This window comes from Phoenix dactylifera, chromosome 4, assembly GCF_051530095.1.
Source record: "Phoenix dactylifera cultivar Ajwa chromosome 4, Ajwa_hap1_PhDact_Kaust_v1.1, whole genome shotgun sequence".
Classification (NCBI taxonomy): Eukaryota; Viridiplantae; Streptophyta; class Magnoliopsida; order Arecales; family Arecaceae; genus Phoenix; species Phoenix dactylifera.
This window is the reverse complement of record NC_143193.1, coordinates 2,574,698-2,599,032: the sequence shown is the minus strand read 5'-3', so window position 1 is coordinate 2,599,032 and position 24,335 is coordinate 2,574,698. Positions and strand designations below refer to the sequence as shown.

The window sequence follows — 24,335 nt, the reverse complement described above, 5'->3', positions numbered from 1 at the left end:
GGTGATTTGAACTTTACCAATACCAATGATGTGACCTTGGTTGTTGTCTCCAAAAGTCACAGCACCTCCCTTCTTAGCTTCAAGGGTGAAAAATTGATCTTTATCACCCGTCATGTGCCTTGAACAGCCACTATCCAAATACCAGTAGTTTTTGTTGACCTTGGCTGCAAGACACTCCTACACAAGCAAATCATGTCATCTTAGGTACCCAAGTTTTCTTGGGTCCTTCATGGTTAGTCAAGTTGGTTCCTTTTGGAACCCATACCCTTTTATTTTTTCTTTTAGTTTTACTTTTCCTAAAATTACATGCATTTGCTTTATGTCCTACTATTCCACAACAAAAGCAAGTTATTTTCTTAATTTTAGTTTCTCCAGCTTTAACAAAGAAGTTACTAAGAAGTTTTTGCTTATTCCTTGGTTTATACCCTAAACCCGCTTTATTAAATACGGCTCGTTGATTATTAAGTATCATGTTTAACTTTTCAGAACTATATGTGAATTTTTCAACTAAGGGTTTGTATTTGTTTAGTTCTTTAGTTAATGTCTGATTTTCGGTTTTTAGATCATTTAGCTCTTTAGTTAGATCCTTGTTTAAGACTTGTTTATGGTTTTTGAGATCTGAAAATTTCTTTGTTAGTTTCTCAATATCTTTCGTTAAGGTGTTAGTCTTCTTAATTAGGAGTTGGTTGCTTGTCTTAAGTTCTAGATTTTCTTTGGTGAGATTATCTTTATCCTTAATTAATGAATCATGCTTATGAATATAACTTTGGTTAGTTACTTTTAGTTCTCTGTTTTTAACATTTATATTCTTATACTCAATCATTAATTCATTGAACGCATCATAAAGTTCATCAAATGTAAAATCAAAATGCGTATCGGAAATTACCTCATTTTCGTTGGCCATGAAACAGAAATTGGCCTTCTCTTCTTGTTCTTCATCCGATGATGAAGATGATGCGTCGGAGTCCGATAGGGTGGTGACAAGTGCCTTCTTCTTCTTGTACTTACTCCCCTTCTTCAGTAAGGGGCACTCTGCTCTTATGTGTCCCGGCTTCTTGCACTCGTAACACCCAATCCCCTCATTTTCCCTTTCCTTACCTTTGTCTCTGCGGTAGGAATTTGAGGGACCTCTCCTTTGATGATACGTCTTCTTGTGGTTGATAAACTTCTTGAACTTGCGCACAAGAAGTGCCTCACCACCATCTTCCTCATCTTCTTCCTCTTCACTGCTGCTGCTGCAAGACAGGTCCTTGTTAGAAGAAGTAGATTTTAAAGCTATTACCTTTTTCTTATGGGAGGACTCTTCCTCGTTGTGTTGTTTCATGGTAAGCTCATGCGTCATCAGGGATCCAAGGAGCTCTTCAAGTTGAAGCTTGTTCAAGTCTTTAGCTTCTTGGATCGCCGTCACCTTGGCTTCCCACGACCTTGGTAGACACCGAAGGATTTTCCTGACAAGTTCACTGTTAGTATAGTTCTTGCCAAGGCTTTTTAGGCCATTGACAATATCAGTAAACCTAGTGAACATGCTTGTGATTGTTTCATTTGAATCCATTTTAAATAGTTCATATTTATGAACCAAGATGTTTATTTTGGATTCCTTGACTTGATTCGTGCCCTCATGGGTCACTTCAAGTCTGTCCCAAATTTCTTTTGCAGAATTACAAGTTGAAACTCTATTGAATTCATTACGGTCTAAGGCACAATAAAACACATTCATTGCTTTAGAGTTTAGTTGTGCCTTCCTCATGTCATGTTCATCCCAATCCGTTTCTAGTTTGGGTACCTTAACACCCTCTACATATGTGGATGGGATGTATGGGCCATTCACTACAATGGTCCACATCTCATAGTCTTGGGCTTGGATGAATATTCTCATCCTAGCCTTCCAGTATGAGTAGTCGGATCCATTGAAGAAAGGAGGTCTTTGGGTGGACTGACCCTCAATGTGAGAAGATCCAAATGGGGTTGTCATTTTGATCTTTTAACTCTTGAGTGGAAGAGTTTTTGGCTCTGATACCACTTGTTGCCCAGATAGACAACCCAAGAGGGGGGGAGGGTGAATTGGGTTTTTAAATTAACTTAGCTAATTAAAACTTTGTGGATGATTAACTAAATACTATAGCCAGTTATTTAATTAAAGCTAAGTGCTGTGAGTAATGTGTGGGGAAGAAGATGAGAGACAATGCACTAGAAACACAAAGTTTTATAGTGGTTCGGAGCTAACCCTTGCTCCTACGTCCACTCCCCAAGTCTCACTTGGGAATTTCACTATAACCCCCTTGGATTACAGCCGGTTGTTTTGCAAGCTCACAACCGAACTTGTTGTTTTACGAGCTCACAACGAACTCGGTCGGTTTTCCCAGGCTCACCGACTAGAACCAACCCCGATTGTTTTTCCGGGCTCACAATCAAACCCTTACACTCGTTGGTTTTAAACCGGCTCACCAACCAACCTTAATCCCCTTGATTCAATCCCCCGATTGAATCAAGTAAATACACGAGATAGAAGAAAACAGAAAATAGCTTCTCAAAAAGCAGATTTAAAACAATATAATCGTAAAGGAGTTAGAAGCCCTCAAACGCTTTTAAGATGGTGAAGAGGTGTGGCTTCTGGAACTCCGGTCTCCTCTTGAAAGAGTGATCGACTTGAAAGCAGGAGGAGGAAGCTTTGAATGCTGGGAAGATGTTGGTGGAGCAGTAAATGCAGATCTTCCCTTTTTCTCGTTGAAGAGCACTTAGAGAGCTTGAAGACTTGAATGCTAGGAGTGGAATGTGTGTTCTCTGCCTTGCTACAGTCTTCTGTGGCTATTTAAGCCAACCCCCACGGAAACTAGCCGTTACTCTGCTTTTTCTGGCCGTTCTGCACACTCTGCGCAGCTTGACAATGTGACCGGTGGGTTGGAGTCGACTCGCGCGATCAGGAGTCGACTCGGCTGTAGCAGGAGTCGACTCGAGCTTTTCCGGAGTCGACTCGGCAACTGTTCCCAGTTTGAATTAAAGTTGCCGTCTTGACTGGGAGTCGACTCGTCTTGACCCGGAGTCGACTCGCCAACTTCTGGCGCTGACCTGGCAATTTTGGAGTCGGCTCATCCTCTGTAGTCCGTGGATCCAAATTTGAATTTTGTCCACTCGAGTCGACTCGACTGTCCTGGGAGTCGACTCGAATCTCAGAGCCCGAACTCCCGATTCTCTGTCTTTTGGCTCATCCAGTCTTGGAGTCGACTCGAACTTCCTTGGAGTCGACTCGGCTCTCAGTTTCCGAAAGTTGGTCTTCTGCCTTTTGACGTGAAGCTTGTCTTGGAGTCGACTCGAGCTGTCTGGGAGTCGACTCGAATCTCAGAGGCAGTAACATGGTCTTCTGTCTGTCGATGGTCGCACAGTCTCGGAGTCGACTCGCGTACTGCTGGAGTCGACTCGAATCTCAGAGTCCATAAAACGCTCTCTGACTTTTTCTTTGTGTACCGCTGGGAGTCGACTCGCGTTCCACTGGAGTCGACTCGAATCTCAGAGTCCATAAAACGCTCTCTGACTTTTTCTGTGTGTACCACTGGGAGTCGACTCGCGTTCCACTGGAGTCGACTCGAATCTCAGACCTGAAAAACTGCTCTTCTGTCCTTCTGTCTGTTTTCAGTCGGAGTCGACTCGTACTGATCAGGAGTCGACTCGAGCTCGTGCCAGTGACCTTGATACGCTTGGAGTCGACTCGTGAAACTCGGGAGTCGACTCGTATCTCAGACACTGGTTCATGCAGACTTCTTAACTTATCCAAAATGCTATGAACCAAGTCTAGAGACACTTGGACAGGATTTTCACTGAAACACTCAATTGAATTCATTAGTAATCACAAGATATACTCCAATGCTTTGAGCTCATCAAAATCAAACGGGGTTTTAATCGATCACTCCACAGCTTGATATCTAGGAGGAAGTCCGATGTCCGCCGCTGGTGCCGGCTGGCAGCAAAGTTGGTGGCGAACTGCCTGCCGAGCTGCTCGAAAGAGGATACCGTGCTCGGCTTTTGTCCGGAAAACCAAAGCCGAGCTGTCCCTCGGAGGGTCGCTGGGAAGGCCTTGCAGAGCACAGCCTCCGAGGACCCTTGCAGTGCCATGAGAGCTCGATAGCTTTCCAAATGGTCGAGGGTGTCGGTGGTTCCGCTGTAGGGCTCCACTTGAGGCATCTTGAACCTCGGGGGGACCGGCTCGTCCTCGATCTGGAAGGGGGACTTGGTGGTGAATTCAAAATCCCCCTCGTGCCTTGCCTTCCTGCTGTGGAGCGCTTCAATCTGGCGCTCCAGATTCTCGACTTTCCTGTCGAGCTCCCCAACCCGAGGGATTGTCACCGTAGTTTGCTTCGGCTCACGGCGGTCCGGGGCCGACTCGGCTTCGGAGAGCTGCGGTCCTTTGTCTAGGCTTCTCCCCGGTAGCTCCCTCTGAGGGGACACTCGCTCTTCATTGATGGCCCTGGAAGAGCCATGAAGGTTCTGGCCTTGGAGAATCGGGCCGTTCGGAGGAAGCACCGGCGGGATCTGGGCCTGCGGGGGGAGCGTAGGTAGGGCTTCCTCCCGCCGCAGGCCTTGGACGGCGGCGGCCAAGGTCTGGACTTGCTGCACCAGGGCGCTAAACTGTTCCGGCTGAACTTGAGGAACCGGATCAGCCAGAGAAGGCGAGTTCTGGACGGAGTGTCTAGGACTCGGCGGAAGATGCCGGGAAGCGTTGGAGGCTCCCTTACTTCTCAACTTCATGACCGCGATTCGGGCCCTTCCTCTAGCGCCAACTGTTGCTGGAAATTGGACCCGGGGGCGACCGTCGGCAGAGGAGGAGGAGCTCCGGCGAACACTGAGGGGCGGCGATCCGTCGGCGAGCGGCGTCCTCCGTGGGGGGCCTGCAAAAGAAAACCGGTGGCCGGGGTTTCCGGCGCCGGCCCTCCGATGCTTAAGTCAGAGAGGGGGCTTAATTTTTTTGAGTAGGAGAGAGGAAGGAAGGAGATATATTCTGCTGGGCTTTTTCTGAGTCCAACCCCCCACTGAGGAGGAGGGGTTCCTTTTTATAGGGGGGTCGGATTACCTGTGATGTGATGGGGCGAGGTTGACGTACGACTCAGCACGTCGCTTGAGTTGGTGCGCAACCAGGTGAATTAATGCCTTGACGTCGGAGGGAAAGCCGGGATCAGAGAGTTGTCACGGCTGACCGAACGCTGCCGAGTTGATTTGCCGTGGAGGAACGAAGATCCGTAGATGATAGGAGCCACGCGCATTAATTGTTGAGTGAGCCGGAGATATGCATTAATTGTTGAGTAAGTCAGAGATATACATTAATTGTTGAGTGAGTCGGGGGTTTGCAGAGATCATGCGCATTAAATGCTGGAGGCGGTGGCAGGATATGGCCCCTGACTGGACTTCAGAAGGGTGCAACCGCGGTAGGTGGGCGGCGAGGTCGGACTTCCGAGGTCAAGAGCCCTGAAGCTAGATGCTTGGTGGGGCGCCAGGTCGGGCGTATTAATTGTGGAGCAAGCCACCTAAGGCGTGATCCTGCGTTGGTTCGTAGGGGAAAGTACCCATAGTGGACAGTTGGTGGAGTCCGACTCCCGGGGTCGGGCGCTCTTAAGTCGGTCATCAAGTTCGGCCGCCCGAGGTCGGCCGTCATCGGTCCCGTACCGGCAAGGTTCTCATGTACTCGGGGGAACTTGCATTCCCTCAACAGTACATAATCGCGAAGTGCAGGATATAATTTTCTGTTCAAATCATACGGATGCAAGATTTATTTTTAGCCAATATTTTAATCTATAACTTAATAGAAATTTAGTCAAATCGTTAATCTTAAATGGTAAAAATTTGTAAAATGATCAAAATAGCTTTAAGGGCATAAGAAGATATATGTATTTTTTTTTACTTAAAGTTAATATTAACTTTTTTATATAAGATAAATACTTTTATTAATGCCATTAATTTAATTGGATATAACTGTAAATTTTATACACTATTAGACGTAAGTATAATGAATATACTTTTTTTAAAAAAAATTATATAATTTACTCCTAAATGCAACATGGCAGCCAATATGCCGAGCTTTAAATCTACTGTAACGGTCAACATGGTATGTTGCGGGGACGGTGCTTTGGCCGGAGCCTCGCGCAACAGCATAACCCACATTAAACTAGCAGAGAAAGAGGACCACGTTCCTCCCGAGGTATTGTCCGCTTTGGCCGCTCCGGCCCGCGCGTCCAGCGCTGACGGGGGGAGACTGGTGCCCTCACGGGTTTGCCCTTCAAAAGGCGCCTCGAGAGGAAAGGATTTCCACCCCCCATTTAAGGCATGGAACCTTTCCGCTACTAGTCGATGTGGGACTAAATTCAAGGCCCCCTCCCCTCCCTACAACATAGCCCCCCCAGCGGGAAGGTTCCTTGCCGGTTTTTAACGCCGGGGGCCCCCACAGTCCTGAAGGATAGCCCACATTAAGCTAGCAGAGAAAGAGGACCACGTTCCTCCCAAGGTATTGTCCGCTGCTGACGGGGGGAGACTGGTGCCCTCACGGGTTTGCCCTTCAAAAAGCGCCTCGAGAGGAAAGGATTTCTACCTCCCATTTAAGGCATGGAACCTTTCCGCTACTAGTCGATGTGGGACTAAATTCAAAGCCCCCTCCCCTCCCCACAACATGGTAAATTACTGCTAAATAAACGGGCGTTGGGGGAATATTAGAATAACTGATCTAACGGCTAAATTGAGGTAAGGCGAAGCCACTTAGGGTTAATATTTGTATTGAGGTAAAAACTAACTCACTCGATCTGAACGAGTACTCCACTGAGAGAGAGGGCGGAGAGGGGGGAAGAGAGGAGCCGAGAATGGAAGCGGTTGGAGGCGAAGAGGAATTAGGGTTAGGGTTTCCGTTCTGGGTCCCAGCTCGCCGGACATTCAAGCCCGGCGATCCCTTCTTCGCCGCGGGGGACATCGAACGCGAGCTCATCGCGAAGCAGGTAATCGTTCTTCGCTCCTCCCCTCTCTTTCTACTGTCATTCTTGTCAAAACTCCCCTGCTTTTTGTACGTTATTTTGCTAAATTCGTTGGACTTATTGGTTTATCTGAATCAGTCTCTTGAACAGTTCTGGGAACTCGAGTAGTTCATCAGTCTATCCCTTTTCCCGATTTTTTAAAGATTTTTGCACCGAATAGCATTAGTTTTTATGCATGAAAAGCTACAGCATTTTTTGGGGCAACAGCAGCATCCGATCGATATACCGCAAAAATACTTTTATACTACTGATTTCATTCTTTCCTCATGGTACAGATCAGATGAAATTAAATCTATTTTTTTAATTGATCCTTCAAGAATCTGGTCTTTAGGTAAAATCCGTGGTGGCTCATAAACTTATAGCATGCGAATGTTTGTTTGTGGGTGCACTGTATATTCCACGATGAAGAATTTTAATCATTTATTTGTAAACCTGGAACTGATCTTTTAAACAAATAGCATTCGTTTAGATTTGTATTTACACATGCTTTCTACTTAAAGTTTGAACCTTTACCATGAGGATTTTGTTCCTTTCTTTGACTTTTTTCTTATTCTGTTGATTGTGGATTCTTTTACCTTCTTGCCTTAGCCCCTATTGGAAGCTGCTTCAATTGCTAGCTCATTTTGAGCCAAACTGCAACTCGATGCTCTGTATACAGGCTTTGTTTACCTTGATTTTCAAAGAGTTATGAGTTAGCCCGTCACTCTGTCTGCACTTTGTTTTTCTCATGGTTGCCTCTAACTTTAATCATAAATAGTCTTTCTTTATATTAATTTTAGAAATATCGAATCTTGGATGAACTCCATAAAAGTGGTTTAACCTTACCTAGGATTGTATTGGTTGGACAATCCAACTCAAATCAGGAACTTGTTAGCTACAACTCACGACATTTGGAAGCTGACAACCAACACATGTATACCATACACTATGGATAAGTCCACCAGCAATTTCTTAGAACTCTAGCTGCATCCATGTTTCTCTGTGGTTTCACGACTTACTGTAATTTAATGCATATGTCCAATGCATCAGATAATACGACATAAATTACTTCAACATACTCGTCCACAACATCATTTGGATTGTGATGTCATTTACATGGAACCCAATTGCACTATTCTTGGTTTTAAAGCCTTTAAAATTGTCAGATGTCCAATCGTGTATTGGAGAAAACATTTGAATGGAAATGTTGTGATTAGGTTTTGGTTCACTTGATTAATGAGAATATGTGCAATCTTTCAAATATATCCATCAAATGACAGTCAGGATGTTCTAACATTGAATACAATTAGAAGTCATAAATCTTCAATGCAAACATGAAGATTAGGAGTCCTAATATACGTAAATGATGTGGGAGAGAAACTTGATAGATTTGTAGGTATTTTAGGCATTCAGAGATGAGGGTAGAATGACTGAGGCATGTTACACAACTTCTAGGTTATTGCAATCTTCAGGCTGACCTTTTTGAACATAACTTTGTTGCAGTTAACAAAATACTTTGCATAATTGGAAGAACATATTGATGACCAGATCTACTAGATAGCTGTGATTGGCTTCCGCAATGCTATACTCACCAACAAGGGGTTGGGACTGTGCCTGATGGTCTTATAAGGTCTCGATCAGCCTATTGTATCGCCCCATATATTGTGAAAATTTCTAAAATCTCTCTCACACATAGAGATGAAGCCATATAAGTTGTTATTTTTTATTATTTGATTTTCAATGGTGTTGTTTCATTTTGCATTGATATTGGTTTAACTTCAGAATTTTATGTCTGCACCTGTCAATTTCTGGATGTATGCATAACTTGTTTCCCTAAGAATTCATATTCAAGTAAGAGCATGCATAATTTATAACTAAGAGTATGGTATCTTCATGTTCTTTTTCTTTGATCCTTCATGATTAGGTTGCACTAGATTTAACTGAAGATGAACGGTATCAGCTTCAGAAAATGGAGGGTGGAGGCATCACGTATGTATTTTTTAAAGTATTTTTCTTTTTCCAATTACATGGATTTTACATAAAGGAATATTATAAACATCTTTTCTGTGCTTATCTTTGTCTTGTTGTTGATTAAAGATAAATTGTCCAGAGAAGCGTTATGCTGACATATAAAAACATGTGCTTCTTTTCTGGCATCTGGTTGTTGTAGTTATCAAGGCTTTCTCTTGAAATAAATAACACATATGTAGCTATTTTCTATGTAGCAATCCTAACAATTCAATTTCAATTTTCTATTCTATGTTGGTACTACCCATCCCATCCGGGCATTCTAGCACCAATTGAGTGGAAAGACTGATGCATCATCTAGAATTCTATAATCTTGTGTTCATTCTAAAAGTGAAACTTTGCTTTTGATGCATTGTTGATGGATACTGAAATTACAATATTGTAAATTGAGCATTGTGTATGAACAAATGACCTCATGAACCATAGACTAGTTTTGGAAAGAGAGATGGTAAAATGGGATAAACCACTCGCAATTGGACTCTGAAGTGAAGCATTTGGGAATAGCTTACCATCATCTAGTTGGAGCAGCACCAGATTCAGTGGAAGAAGTAGTATGCAAATTGATTACGTGATTGGAATAAACAAATAATACTGAGTAAGTGTACAATAAGAAAGGTTCATTACAACCATAAGATGTGTGTAAGAGCAAACATGTTGATGTTCTTCAGTTTGGAGTGGCATTGTTGTTGCTCAATGTCAGAATAGATGTGGATTGATCATCAATTTAATTGAAATAAGTCATAGATCCTCGGTGCATAGCATTTTGAATATAGCGATGACAAAATGGAAAAACCATGCACAAGTTGATTATGAGCTGAAGCATGAGGGAGCAACTCATCATTTCTGGTTGGAGTAGTACCAAATTTAATGGAAGAAGTGGTACTCATATCAGTTGTCCGAGCATTGAAAGACAATTTTTGTTTGCACAAAAAACTAATGTTGAGGGAGTAGATAACCAAGGGCTGCATTACAACCTCAGATCATGTGAAATAGCAAAGGTGTTGATGCCCTTCAGTTTATTTTGCTAGTGGTGTTGCGTGTTGGTATATTAAGGCCCTGTTTGGGATTGTTATTGGTAGTAGAGTTTTTAAAAGATGCTGTTTGCTCTTTTAGAGGCTATACGTAGAGAAGAGCTCTAATTTCCACACTCACCTGGAGGTATCTTTCAATAAAATATATTAATATAATAGGCATATATTTTTAACTTCCATACATAAGTGTAAAGACCTAATGTATATTATATATTTAGACAGATAAATTTTAGTTGGTAGATACAAGGTATTCTCACATGATGGGATATATGGGGCCATACAAAGGAAAGAGGTATCATTTACCAAATTTTTGATGTGGAAGTCAACCAAGAGGCATGCATGAAATCTTTAATCATGCACATTTTCCAATAAGATGCATTATTAGGAGGGTATTTGAATGTTGGAAAAGTAGATGGAGAATATTGAGTACAATGCCAAGCTTTTCTTATCATAAACAAGTTCAAATTACGGTAGGCTTCCATAACCATTCATGACATAATCATATAATTAAAGGTTTTGAGTGCCAACCTTGTAATGATGATGAGGATCTACTCCTTTTTGATTGTTTAGAGATTGATGAACCATAGAAAGAACTGTGTATGGAGCAATGTTAAACAATGAGTAACTGTGAGATGAATATTCTACGTGATCGTATTGCGGCTGTTCTTATGACTTGTTGACTTCTTTCTTTATAAAATTATGCTTGTAACATGGATATTGTGCTTTGTATCTTAGTATTTTGTATCTAAATAAACAAGAATATTGTTTGTTACATTATTGTTCCTATTAGAATTAAGAAGTCCGATTTTTAATAATGGACATTCTTGTTACTTGGTAATCTTCTTTTAAAAAATAATTACATTATTTTTGTAATATTTAAATTAAAATAAATATATAAATTATAGATTGACAATACTTTACACTATATTATGTTAATATTGAAAATAATATGATAATATAATACTATTTTATTACAATAAAGCATATAATACTGTTATATTATAGTATAATATTAGATACTATTGTATAATGTAATACTATTTTAAGATAATAATATTTAATAATACTGTAATAATTTATATCAAAATATTGTATCATAATTCCTAACTAATAATAGTTACATTACATTACATTTTATATTATTATAATATATTATATTACATCATATTATATTATATTATATTTATTATATTATGTTACTATGCTATACTATACAATAGTATATTTCATTATATTGTATTACGGTATATTATATTATATTATAATAATATTTTGACAATACTATATTACTATCATTATTATATCATAATAATCATATTTTAGTAGTATAACATTATTATATTCATATAATATAGTACTATCTTATCACAATATTATACTATTATAAGACTATACTATTCAAAATAAATAGTTTGTAAATTAAGAATACTTTAAATAACAATTCTTGATAGTACAAAGAGTTCAAAAATTGAAAGCACCATGCAATGTTCTTTACTGTCATTTTCTCATACTAAAAGCACTTTTAGTTTGGTGTCCAAATAGAAGTTAAAGTTCCACAACACTTTAAAAATATAATTACGAAACAACAAACAATTTTTAGCAAAAAACTCTACTTTCAAAAGTTTTATTGACACAAGTTCTACGACCAACATCGATCCCAAACAAGGCCAAGATGTAGCTTCTATAAATAGACTTTTTCAAACTTTCCGAGTGACTAGAAAGCTGTCTTTATTTTTTTACCAAACACTACCAAATCACCTAAAAGTTTCTTTTGCCATCCAAAAAGCTCTTTTTGGCCCTCCAAAAGCATTCCCAAACAAGGCCTAATGTACACTTGATCTTCACCATGATTATAGCAGGTGATAGCTCCTTGGCCCATATCATCTGAATGCCTTGTCTCATGTGATATTCAGCTACTAATACCTTATGAGATTTAGAACTTATCATAGGTCAAGAAAAAGAGACCCAATAGATATTGAAGATGAATGTGATTGCCTGACTTCTTGTAAGGAGTCCACTTGTTTCCTAATAGATTTGACTTATGAAGCAGCTAGATGCAACTAGAAGTGTTCGATGGGGTGATGGTCTCAAGATGCTGCTCTAACCATAGAAAAGTTGATTATCAGTAATTTGAGTACTGACCAGCGCACGAGTTGTCACAATAAAGAGAGCTGGTGTCGTGAATAAAAAAAGCCAAGTTGGAGAGAAGGAGAATGGATGTGAGATTTTAACCTGAAGCCATTGATTGATAGACGGTACTCGGCTTAGATAATTGGCGGCAAATATTTCATATTTGAGATTGACATCCATGAATTATTGGTGAGAATAAGACTAACTTATATGAATTATTGGTGAATCATTATAGTACATAAATCTGATCCTAAAGTGGGGGATAGAGCTCGTGTTTGTGTTTATGCTTATTTGAGGAATTATGCAGTAGAATAGGAGGCGGTGTTGAAAGGAATATTGAATGGTTGTAGGAGTACCACTGATAATTGACAGTAATACAGAACATCCATTGGAGCGTCGCCATAGATTCTACTGATTAACTTGACACTTCAAGGTGTACCACTGAGTGGTTTCAGATGTGTTAAGGGGAAATCTCAGCCATTAGTTAAGATAATTTTCTAGCTTGTTAGCATCTGCAGTGAACCTGTCTGAATCATAGGCAATATGAGTGCCTTTATTTTTATTTATTTATTTATTTATCTGTTTGTTTGTTTGCTTGTTTATTTGTTGAGAAGGTTCAGCCGGCCCAAGACCTTTTACATTCTATAAGCCCACTAACAAAGGGAGCCAAAAACTGCAACAGCACTCTGAGCATCAGCAGAGATCTTCTTGACTCAATTGTTTTTGTTGTTTATAAATTCATCCTCAAATATATGGCAGTAAAGTTATTTATTTACTTTTTCACCTTTTAGCTGTCTTGATAAGTAGAGATTTCTTATTTTTAGAATTAAATTTAGGTCCTATAAAATCATAAAAACCTTGTAAAAAAAAATTGTGATAGTTGCTCTGAAACGAGAATCGATAAACTTATCATTTGATATATTGAAACCTCAAATTAATTCTTCCTCATAATTATGGGTTCTCTGCACATCCCTATCATTATTTTTTTTTTTTTAATTTTAAGATGGCAACTATTAACAAGCTCTAGTATATGTACAACCCCTGGAGTTTGAGTTCAAAAATATCATGAAAATGCCCAGGAAAAGAGAAAATAGAATCCCAAAGCACCATGCCTGAGTGATTGGCAACTTGAGAAGCTACCCAAGACACCGCATTGTTTGCCTCAATAATTTTAGAAGTATAGAGATTATACTTTGAAGATATTCTATTCTTTAACCTAATGGTGTGCCCTTCTAAGTGGCGAGTTTGTAGCATCATTGTGGTGCACGTGAGAAGCAGTGGAGCTCTATTAAATAACACATATTTGAACATTTATTTATATTTCTTTTTGTTTGTTGACAAGTCTTTCGATGGACGATCCTACTTAGACTTTTAGTAGATGAGTGTTCTAGACTTGTGGTACATTACATAGCTTTCTGAATCTAGAGATGCATTCACTTGAGTGATGGCAGATGATATGCAAGATGTTGAGGATACAAAAGGCTAATTTGTGGTCAGATTATGTGATGATGTAAGCTTGTGGTGCACATCTATAGGGTGAGTCTCTTCTCATCCTTCTTCTTCAGTAACTTGGTAGAATGTGGATGTGATGATGCGGGATTAAAAATGCTTTCTCTCTCTCTCTCTCTCACACACACACACAAAAAAAAGAAGAAGCATGATTGTGCCCTTCAAACCCCACCACCCCCACTGCACGGTGGTAATTTGAGAGAGGAAAGATGTTACTATATTTTATCGGTAATAGGTGCGATTGGTAACTCTCTGTAATGTTATCTCTGGTAGGTAGCTAATGTATGCACCATTAGGCTAAAGTTTGTTTTGAAAATCATTCAACTGCATCGACCTTTCAACAACTCAGGATCTCACCCAAAAAGGATAGCTGAAAGGTATTATTTGGATTTTTTGATCTTATATAAGTATCCAAGATCTATCCAACGAATAACCGATGTGGGACTAAACATACGCCCGCAGGGATCCTCACATACTCCCTCCATTTAAGCTCTGATGTCCTTGTCAGGCCTAAAGGTTCAAATCCATTCAAATCTAATCACAAGCACCATGATCGGCCCGTGGTCAGCTCTAATGGATCTGTACTGCAATGTTCTCTATTTCACATAGGTTATGAGTCGGATCCGCTCTGATACCATTTGCAACAGCACATGATCTCACCAAAAAGGCTAGCCGAAAGGTATTATTTGAGTTTCTTGATCTTATATAAGTATCCAAGATCTACCCAGCGAATAACCGATGTAGGACTAAACATACACCTGCACGGTCCTCACAGAACTCATAGTACTAAGTTTAATTTTCTGTTTTCTTCATAAGCACACTTTCTTAGAAGCATGCCAGAGCAAGCCATGAACATGTAAATAACAGTCACAAGGCTTTGCACAATATGGGTCGGATAAATTGATATTGGACAGATAGATGGTTACAAAAACCTTAGAAACAATTGAAAGGGCTGTGGGATATCATTATAATAATATCTATGTGGTTGGATAACAACCCACCTTATGCTTCACGCAATCACTGTATATGTTGCATGGAAGAATTTTAGTCAAAAATATTGAATGATATTGGATTTTCAAAAGTGATGATTTTGCAATTGACTAAGTAACTGACAGAACTTATGTCTGTAATGTCTTTTTTGGATGCATTCATATTTTTTTTTTCTATGTCCAATATGCTGTATGATTTTGTATTGCTTTATCTTTTTATTAAACACATTGCTTATTACTTTCTTCTTTTTCTGGTATGCCCAATTTTATTACTGATCATATCATGGATGACTTCATATTTTTGGAAGCAATTTATTGTGCCCTATTGTTGGCTGTGGTGCTCGGTTAAATTGTCTAGAGGACTTTGAGGATCATTACCATGCTCGGCACACTGCTTCGTGTTCAGTCTGCTCAAGGGTTTACCCAACATCACGATTACTTAGCGTACATATCTCTGAAGCACATGATTCCTTCTTTGAAGCAAAGGTTGCACGTGGTTTTCCAATGGTAAGTCCTCTCTATTATGTATAGTTGAAATTGTTTAAATTTTTATATGTATATTCAATATTTTGATAATCTCAGTTAATAGTGACATTGTGTTTTCTCATTCTTTTTCTTGCTTTCCTTGTTTCTGTTTGGGTGCATTTTGTACGTTAACAGATTCCATGGTCTGTTGCTCTACTTTCCTGCTCTGAATTGGTGGTTTCTCATGATTGTTACACTAGGAGAATTTACTTTTTAATATTGAGAACAAGGATATTGCTGTAATGGAAGATTTTTGGGTCATTCATGTAGAGCAAACCACTGATGACCTAGCCTATGACTTTGCTGTGGCATAAGTGGAATTATCTTGATAAGAGAGTTGCTTATGACCTAAATTGTTTTATACTATTTTCTTGTGCCATATATAATAAGTTAGTCTTCCCTTGTGGGTAGGCTACTTAACCTCGGAATGAGTACATGGTGAGCCTTGATTTATTTCCAGATGGACTTGTTCAACTGACCTAGGCCTTTTAGTTGGAGAGGATGATTAAGATTCAAAGTTCGTGGGCAAATGGAAGTCTACATATTTCTGACAGGAGGTTAATCTCCACTTGGTAGGGGAAACCCTGCCAATCCTTGGAAAGGGATAATGCTTTTGTAATCATTTTTTTGTATCATTTGTTCTTCAGGAATAAGGATATGCAGTGGTTTTGCCAACAACTTTTTATTTAGACTTACAGAATCAAATTTGCGTTAATGTTAAGATTTAGCAGAATATTTTCTCATTGTAGTTGAATGTGTCACCCTTACTCAAAGTATATATATTATGTCTGAAACAGTATGAGTGTTTGGTGGAAGGCTGTGGAGTGAAGCTGAAGAGCTATAAAAGCCGACAACAGCACCTTGTAGACAAACACAAGTTTCCTCGTTCATTTGAATTCTACAGAAAGGCACATTCATGCAAGCACCAGCGCCAAAAATATCAACGTTGGCAATCTGCCTATAGGGGGGAGGAAACTATGGAGACACATATGGATGTTGATAGGAAAACTTTGAAGCAACCATGCCAGAAATATCAACCCAAGCAAGTTGGTCCTGAGGAGACAAAGGAAACAGATATGGAAGTTGAAGAGAAGATAGATGATCTTGTTTCGGCTGTATCCAAGCTAAGCACATCAGACTCTACTCCTTCATGCATAAGCTTTGGTCACCGCCGTGCCCGTGGCTTTGCCTTTGTCCCTCGGTCAATTCAACAGAACAGAAAGCAGCAATCAGATGCCAAGAGATAGCAATTACGTAATCTGTAAGTTCACATTGTGTGCCACTGTGCCTCTTCATTCTAGTCTCCACACCCCATCCCATCAAGTTAATTTAAGATGTGTTTGCTTTCCTTCCTTTTGACTTATTTGTTTATGTCATTCAAGTATTTTGAAACACGTTACTAGTCAACAGCGTCTGTTCATCTTAATCTTAAGATTAACATATAATCAGTAGTCCTGATGTTCATGGAATCAATTTGGCTATAAGATAACTTGCTCATCAATTGACTGGCTGTGCTTAGAAAGATCATGATGAGGCTTAAGATAACTTGCTCATCAATTGACTGGCTGTGCTTAGAAAGGTCATGATGAGGCTATACTTTGTTTTTTTCCCTAGGTGGATCAGTTGTTACCGATCCTGCTTAAGCTCAAGCTAGTAGCTTTGGGCATGCAGCTATACGCTTCAAGATTCCAACGGTGTCCAAATCCTGGGGATGGCAAAATGTTGGATATTTCCCTCGAGTTAATATCACCGCTCTGCTCGATTTGTTTGATTGAGGGTGGTAATGGCATCACGTTGGTCAACTGGTATCTTATATGTATAGCTGAAGCTCCAAAGAAATGCCATGATGTCATGTTCACATTACTTGGGAAATTAATCTTTAGACTGGTTCACACAAGGATTGACATGCATGTTTATTCTCATTAAATTTTGGCAATCCATTTCTGTTTATGTTTGTCTTTCCAGTTAGCCTTTGAGATTTATTCAATGTGCTGAGTCTTGGACATGGGAATAGTTATCAGTTCCTTCAGGTAAAGAATGGCAATATCATGTAGCTCCTGGTGTTTACATCAATTTCTGAAAATTTGCATCATGGTATAAAATAATGAACATTATAACATTATGATTGCCATTATTGTGACTTTGGAGGCCCCCATCCATGTATACTATTACATATATAGTGAGAATAACAGTCATCATTAGATCTTTTCACTGTTCAATCTTTTGCAAAATTAACTATTGTCCTTGTATTTATATTTGTAAATTCATATAGCTATTAATCCAAACAAATATTTTAACATGTGAATAGAGATTTTATGAAATAATACTGTTATTTTGCAATTAAAATATCTTATTCTTTTGTTGTGATTGCTGGTAACCGTTACTTTTTCTGGTAAAAGCAGACTGCCATTATTTTTACTCCAAAAAAACTTAAGTGAAAGGTTGTATTGTATTGTTTCTTTTCATTTTACTATTTAGAAGAGTTTCAAACACTTGGTCAAGGCCTTCACTGTTCTAGCCACCAAACTATGCCATCAATTTTGTTGGAAGCATGCTTTTTGTTACGGTATATAGCAACTATACCTCTAAATAATTATTTACTGTTATAATGTCATAATGGATAGGACCACTGCCTCGGAAAAATATTCCAAAAAATTCTATTTTTTGGATTATTATATTAATGACAGTTATTAGGCATTGCAGAAAAGATGTCTTAACAATAAAATAATGATACTATCTTAAATATTTGGTTATAATAATAAAATAATATCATTATAATTGTATTAGTTAGATCCTTTACACAACTATCATTATAAATGGACATGTAGTGCAAGTAAAATATTACTAGATAAGTCCCTAAATGATTATATATGTTGTTATTCAAAAGCACTGACCATGAGAATCTGCTTGTTTCACCACTGAGGGCTTGCTTGGCTGGTGTCACCACTTGCCCGAGTGGCAAGAGGATGGGGGGTTGGTTCTAGTTGGAGTCAACCCCTCGAGGGTAGGATGGCCTGATGGGCATAGAACAGAAAATAGAAATGATAGGGATTAGCTCCACCCAATCTATATTAAAAAAAATCTGCTTGTTTCACTCCATTTTAGCTTCTTACGGTGCATCTACCAGCAGGAGTATGATGGCAAGATAAATCCCCAGGACACAGAATGTTGGCTTGATCCAATATTTATATAATTGAAGGAACAGCCACAAAATGTTTATACAGTATTACCCTATAGAAATATGAACTATTAGTGCTTGGTATATGCTATAACATGTGGAAGATGAATGACTGTGATTTCATTTGATTAAAAAGATTTATTTTTTTACATATGCAAATTGGAAAATGCACTCATTTTTTTGTGTGTGTATTTTCTTGTATGTCATCATTAAAAAGAGCAGGGATAATCTAAACCAAGAGACAGCTTTTTATCTGAAAATTGATTAAAATGATTACGTATGAAGGGTTCTCAGGGTGGAGATGCATGTGCTTTCAAGAGGGCATGATAGATTTGATTTCTCCATCTAAACAAAATTTTACTAATGTAGCAGTTCCACTCTTGCTTGATATCTTCTTTTATTTCTCTCGCTTGAAGAGAAGAGTTGTACCAAGAGGCAAGAGGGCTGTATCTATATGACTTTGCCTCACCCATCACCTCTATGAGAGGAGGGATGCCAATCTGCTTAAGTTGAGTTGGCAGGCAAGTTGGTCATACAGGCCAAACAGTTTATCTATGTCTCTTAAATTGCTTTTTCAGTGCATCCAGCAAATTTAAAATTGACTGTCGATGATTGCTTATTAAAAAAAAAAGAAAAAAACTCTGTTTGAACTGTTCTTGACCCAAGTTGCACCTCATCCAATGGTTTTTGAACAAGTGAGTTTTGTGATCAGATTCTGGATTTGTATAGATTTGGATATAATCTAAATCTCACCTGAAAGGGGGCTAACTGATCCTTACTAGAGTGGCAGTGTAACAAAAGATATTGAATCTTCTTGTAGTGACAGTGTACTGCTTTGGATTTAGATTTATATTTGTCAAAAGATATAACAGATGAGCGATCCAGAAATGCTAAGAGAGCCTCATGAAAGGATAAAAAATACAGTACAGTTAGAAATCAGTTGAATAAACGGCATCTTTAATTCTTAATTAATCTATCACGGTTTGTTGGATCAAATTATTAACTCATCAGCTAACAGAGGGCAGTACATGAATTCTTAAAAACAGCGGCAACTGTAACCATCAATTACAGGATCAAGTTTTAATAACCATCAGTTACTATATGACACATGGCCTATCATCCTTATTGCATGAGTAGCTAGATGATCTAGATAGTTTCACTCAGTTCAGATTAGGGAAATACATACATGAACCACGGCCTCAGAAAGACCTCACAGACAAAACAATTAACAAGAGATTACTTAATTAAAGCTATTTCGGTATGATTAAGTTCTTGCTTTCTATTATTTTATCTTCTTTCATAAAGAATGATCATTTAATATAAATAGTCCTCTGCAGCGGCAACGGGAAGATGGACTGCTTCAAGGCACCTTTTGCTGCATCAAATGACACAATTCCTTCTGGGACTCGATGTATAAAGCAGAATGTGCTACCACTGGACAAACTTTGCGTTAGGTTTTACATTGGAAATTATCATGCTTTGTGGTATGTCCAATTCTCTGAAGTCTGGGTTGAAACATAGACCTCACAAGTCATAATACGCATCAAATCCTGCCCACAAAACCTCATGCTACATTTAAAGGACAGTCTTCCATCTCAGGATTATACCTGAAAACAAAAATGGCTGACAAGGTCAAGCCTGAGATTAGAGGTAGTAATCTGCAGAAGCCGGTGAGCAGGTTGCAGGCATGAAGGCGTCTGTGGCCGACATCGAGGACATAAATTCACCAGCTGATGCCATAGTTATCATAACATGAAGAAGCACTAGATTATTGGAAAATTCTTGCTAGGTCTGCTTCTTAGCTGAACTTAAAGCAGCAGGTGATGTTGTTCGATTCCCTTCTCTGTGAGATCTCTGGACTGGGCAAGACCTGGTGCCCTATGCCATCTTGAGCTCCATCTCCCGTTTGTCGTGTAACCAGAGAACTATCCTCAGCAAATTGCTGTACAGACAGAGTAACATCTGTACAAATGAAACCAGAATAACAGAACAACTTAGTTTACGTAGACCTTCATATTGTCACAGAATAGGATTTGATGTGGTATAATTCACCATTGAAATGAGGAATATTGACTTGAGCGCCCGGGCGAAGGCAATCTGATCTCTTAAAATTGTAATTCAGGTGCTAGTGGGTCCTTCGCAGTCCCTGATGCTTTTACATTAATCATACTTGGCTATTCCATTCAATAAATTGGGGTGGCTTAGCCTCCTTTATGTCGAAAAAAAATGCAGTATAATTGAACTTATGGTAATTAGTGGATAAAAGACTAGCAAATGCAACGAGTTGAATTCTAGGATAGCTTCAAGGTGCTCTTGGAAGAAGTCATATTATACAAGAAGCAACTGCATTCACCAGCAGATTAAGTTGAAGTACACATTACTAAATGTATGTGGGAAGCATTATTCTTCTTACAAGAAAACAAGAAAATACAGCATCATTACAAGGATAAAAGCAGAAGTTGAATACAAAGCAACTCAATTTGGTTGGAAGCTTTTTATGCAAGGACAGTCTAGCCATTTAACGAATAGAGATGGTCGATGGTAGTCAAGCTGTGAATTTCTCAGCCAATCATAAACGAGCAATGGAGATCAAAGTTAAATCACTTGGTCTAAGATACCTTGTTCCTCATTGAAATTCATAGATAAGCCAGGTGTTGTCTATGTGGAGGACCTCAGGCATTTTGAGAACGAGGTGCTTGCCTGGTGAGCTTAAGACCTCAGGATTTTTATGTATGGGAATATTTAAAACTATTGATGTGCTACTTGGTTGTAAAAAAATCTCGATTGGTTTGATTTGGGCTGTATTTGGATTCATGTATTGGATAAAAAAACACCTCAATCAGACGCCATATGGGCAAACTAGGGTTTCCAGAAGTTTCCTGTGCAATTTAACTTTTTAATATAGTGGATCTTGCTCATATATCTTGTTCAGCTCTTGTAGTGACCAGAGTGGTCTACATCGACTTTACTGATCCTCCTGCATCACTCTCATGAAGCTGTGACAATTGAGGAAAGGAGAAAATTGAAGGTTTTATCACCACAATGAGTTCGATTTAGGAATAATTTGATTGCCCACTGTGTAATACTAACCCCAGACCCCAAAGAATATTTAATAGTGCTTCCACTGGTTTGAATGACATCTCAAAAACAAGATTTTTATAGCTAGAACTGTTTTAGGACTAGTTTCATGTCATTTGGTTGACTGATTTTAGACTCTGCTATAGCCTGATTTTATGATTTGTTTGATGAAATTACAGGATTATGAATCGTCATAATATCCCAATGCCTTTGGCTTCATCCCTTGTACGTTCTACTTTTTAAATCTCCACATGGAGATGATTGCTAAACAAGCATTCGCAACTATGGTTTCCGATGAAATTGAACATATTCGACCTTGAGAAAATTTGGAAAAAAAGTTTATCTGCAAACGCTTTAATTGACCACTGGGATAAAATAAGATCGATGCCCATTTTCAATCGAGAAATAGATGGATGGCTTTTGTGTGAAGTAGATATATCACTTTATGAGTTGGAACAAATTTTATATGCACCAAAATATGCCGTGCCTACAACCATTGAGCCAACACCAATTACAGAATTGGACTTTTGCAGCCTTCATTGCAATGATTCAAGACTTGAACATTTAATCAAGCCCTGTAGTTGCATGTAATTTTTCATCTAACCATAGCTCCTTAGATGCTGATCTGTCTCTTGAATTACAACAATAACTCCCAAGTTGCCAACTTCTTGCAATTGTTTCACACGTACCACAATAACTCCAATAGCAATCAGATGATGAAAACAGAGCAATTAGATTTGTTCAATAAATTATTTAAATGGAATAACCAGATCTTGTAATGAGTAAACCAGCTAATATGATCTAGAATAACCAAGCTACAAATTCTAAATCAAACATAAGTGAACAAAGAATATGAAAGTTAAATCAGTTTATCCAGGATGCTCTTTAATACTTAACATGACGTCTGGACATAAGCTACGTGATGTCTAAACAGGCTCTTTGTGCATTTGGGGAATCAGGTGCTCGGTTTTGAGATTTGTGAAATCCAGTTGAGACATTTTGATCTATTTAGGTCTCTACTGTTAATAATCACCGGTAGTTAGATTTGAGTTGTATCCAAGCTCATCTATAAGAATACATTGGTCATTCAACCTGTTATACAACAAACTCACCACTCAAGTTGGGTATATGACACAGCCACATACATCATAGCGCATGACCTTAGAAAATATGCATGACCTACAATTCGGAACAAAAATCTTAACAATACCAAGAAAATAAAGATTATAGTCATCATTTTAAAAATAAGATAATCCACCATTAACAGATAATAAAAGTTGTCCAACTAGAGATTTCAAAAATTCAATGGTATCAGAGGTGCTCTAATTATTCCGCCTCTCACTAGTAACCTCGAAACTCAACGAACACCAAGTATCCTATAGCTCTAAAAAGAAAGATAGAGAAATGATATGAGCTAACAACTCAATAAGACTCCTCTCCACACACATATCAGCAAAAAATTAATTAATGACCATTAATAGCAATTATTTCACAACATATTATAAGAATTTTTTGAAGAATTGATATAATGTTAATAGAAAATAATAAAAATTTGCTCCTTTCTTAACACCAAAAGATTTTCAGGTAAATCAGAAAATCAATTATTGAGTAGGTTAAATCTGTTTGGTGTCATTGATTTTCTTGTTATATCCACTAAAAGTCAAAGGAGATGTTGATCATTTTGTTTGCAATTGTCTACCTGCACTTTTAATAAAATGTCACTGGGTCATCCAATCTTTTCCTAAAAGCAAGTAATAAAAGCTCATTTTTAGTAGAAAGTTTGTTTATTTCTTTTCATGGATCTTTTCTGTGGCTATGATTTGTTGGCATGTTTCTTGGTGAAACATTCACCAACAAATTTTAGTGTTGGAAAATAATGTCCTGTTTTCTTAAAAAAAATTTATTCCATTACTTCTCTTGATTAAAAGTAAAAAAAAAATCCAATTGCATGATCATAACATGCAAACTTCATATCTTAGATCTAAAAGAAAGAATGACAATAGAAAAAGAGGCTATGGTTGTTGAGTGTTTCAAAATTTGATCCGATGGGGGAGAAGGAAGGATTTCCTTCAACCTGCCCGACTAGAATCTTTTGAATAAAATAATAAATAGTAAAAGTTTTAGAAAGTGAAGCTCTAAACCCTTTACTTTTATTAATTTTTTATGATCCATAAATTATGATACATATCATGGGCGGAAAATTAGTATCTATGCTCTTTACTTTTACTCCCTCTGTTTGGGGCTCTGGTAGTGCAAAGTAGAGTTTATATTCTTTAGTTTCATTCCTAATTTTTTTTAATTAAGATTCTAATGGTGGAAAGTAGAGCTTATGCTCTTTGCATTCACTCCTATTTTCATTCTCCAAAAAGTATTTGCCCTTTATTATACTAGTGGGGTCCTCATTTTTGAGTCAGATTCTTCTTCTAGCAAGAAGAGAAGAAGTTGCATGTTCTATAATATTCTATAGAGGGTCTGCTCTTTTTATTTGGGTTACATTTCTCTTCTAGTTAGAAGAGCATGAAAACTTCCCTCTTTGTATACTACTAAGTCCAGTTTAAATCAGTTGGCTTTCTCTTCTAATTAAAAGGGTATAAAAATTACAAAACAATTAAAATACTTTAAGAATTTTCAAATTTGGGCAGAAGCAAGATCTTGATTTTTATATCAACATCATCTTCAATCGCATCGTTGAATTCTTCTCAGATTACAAATATGATTTGTTGAAGTTTTGGCAGTCAATTTAGTCTAAAATAATAGATTTTACTTTCAAAGATTGTCCAGACCTATCTATAATGACTAGAGTCGTCTATATCGAATCTGATAATCTTCCAGCACAAGTGATCCCTTACCTACCCATGCACACTAATGTATCCACCGGTGCTTA

General features: G+C 38.3%; 1 protein-coding gene across 3 annotated transcripts; it reads left to right on the top strand.

Annotated features, from left to right (window-relative positions):
• Positions 1-6,756: 6,756 nt before the first annotated feature.
• On the top strand, positions 6,757-21,293 carry LOC103719806 (nucleic acid binding / zinc ion binding protein). Of its 3 annotated transcripts, none has more exons than XM_008809212.6 (5): positions 6,757-6,968; positions 8,908-8,972; positions 14,979-15,177; positions 15,993-16,456; positions 19,711-21,293. In XM_008809212.6, the coding sequence occupies exons 1-4, from the start codon at positions 6,837-6,839 to the stop codon at positions 16,440-16,442; spliced, it is 846 nt and encodes a 281-aa protein (XP_008807434.3). In that variant the 5' UTR covers positions 6,757-6,836; the 3' UTR covers positions 16,443-16,456; positions 19,711-21,293. The 3 variants fall into 3 exon arrangements, with proteins under 3 accessions (XP_008807434.3, XP_008807435.3, XP_089786152.1); XM_008809213.6 differs by having other exon boundaries at positions 19,701-19,842; XM_089930026.1 differs by lacking the exon at positions 19,711-21,293 and adding an exon at positions 16,810-16,951.
• The last annotated feature ends 3,042 nt before the right edge of the window (positions 21,294-24,335 follow it).

Excerpts from the sequence above, each read along its gene's own strand:
- LOC103719806 (XM_008809212.6), top strand. The coding sequence starts at position 6,837 with ATGGAAGCGGTTGGAGGCGAAGAGGAATTAGGGTTAGGGTTTCCGTTC. Across the intron at positions 8,973-14,978 it reads ATGGAGGGTGGAGGCATCAC|CAATTTATTGTGCCCTATTG; the intron begins GTATGTATTTTT and ends TATTTTTGGAAG. Across the intron at positions 15,178-15,992 it reads TTGCACGTGGTTTTCCAATG|TATGAGTGTTTGGTGGAAGG; the intron begins GTAAGTCCTCTC and ends TGTCTGAAACAG.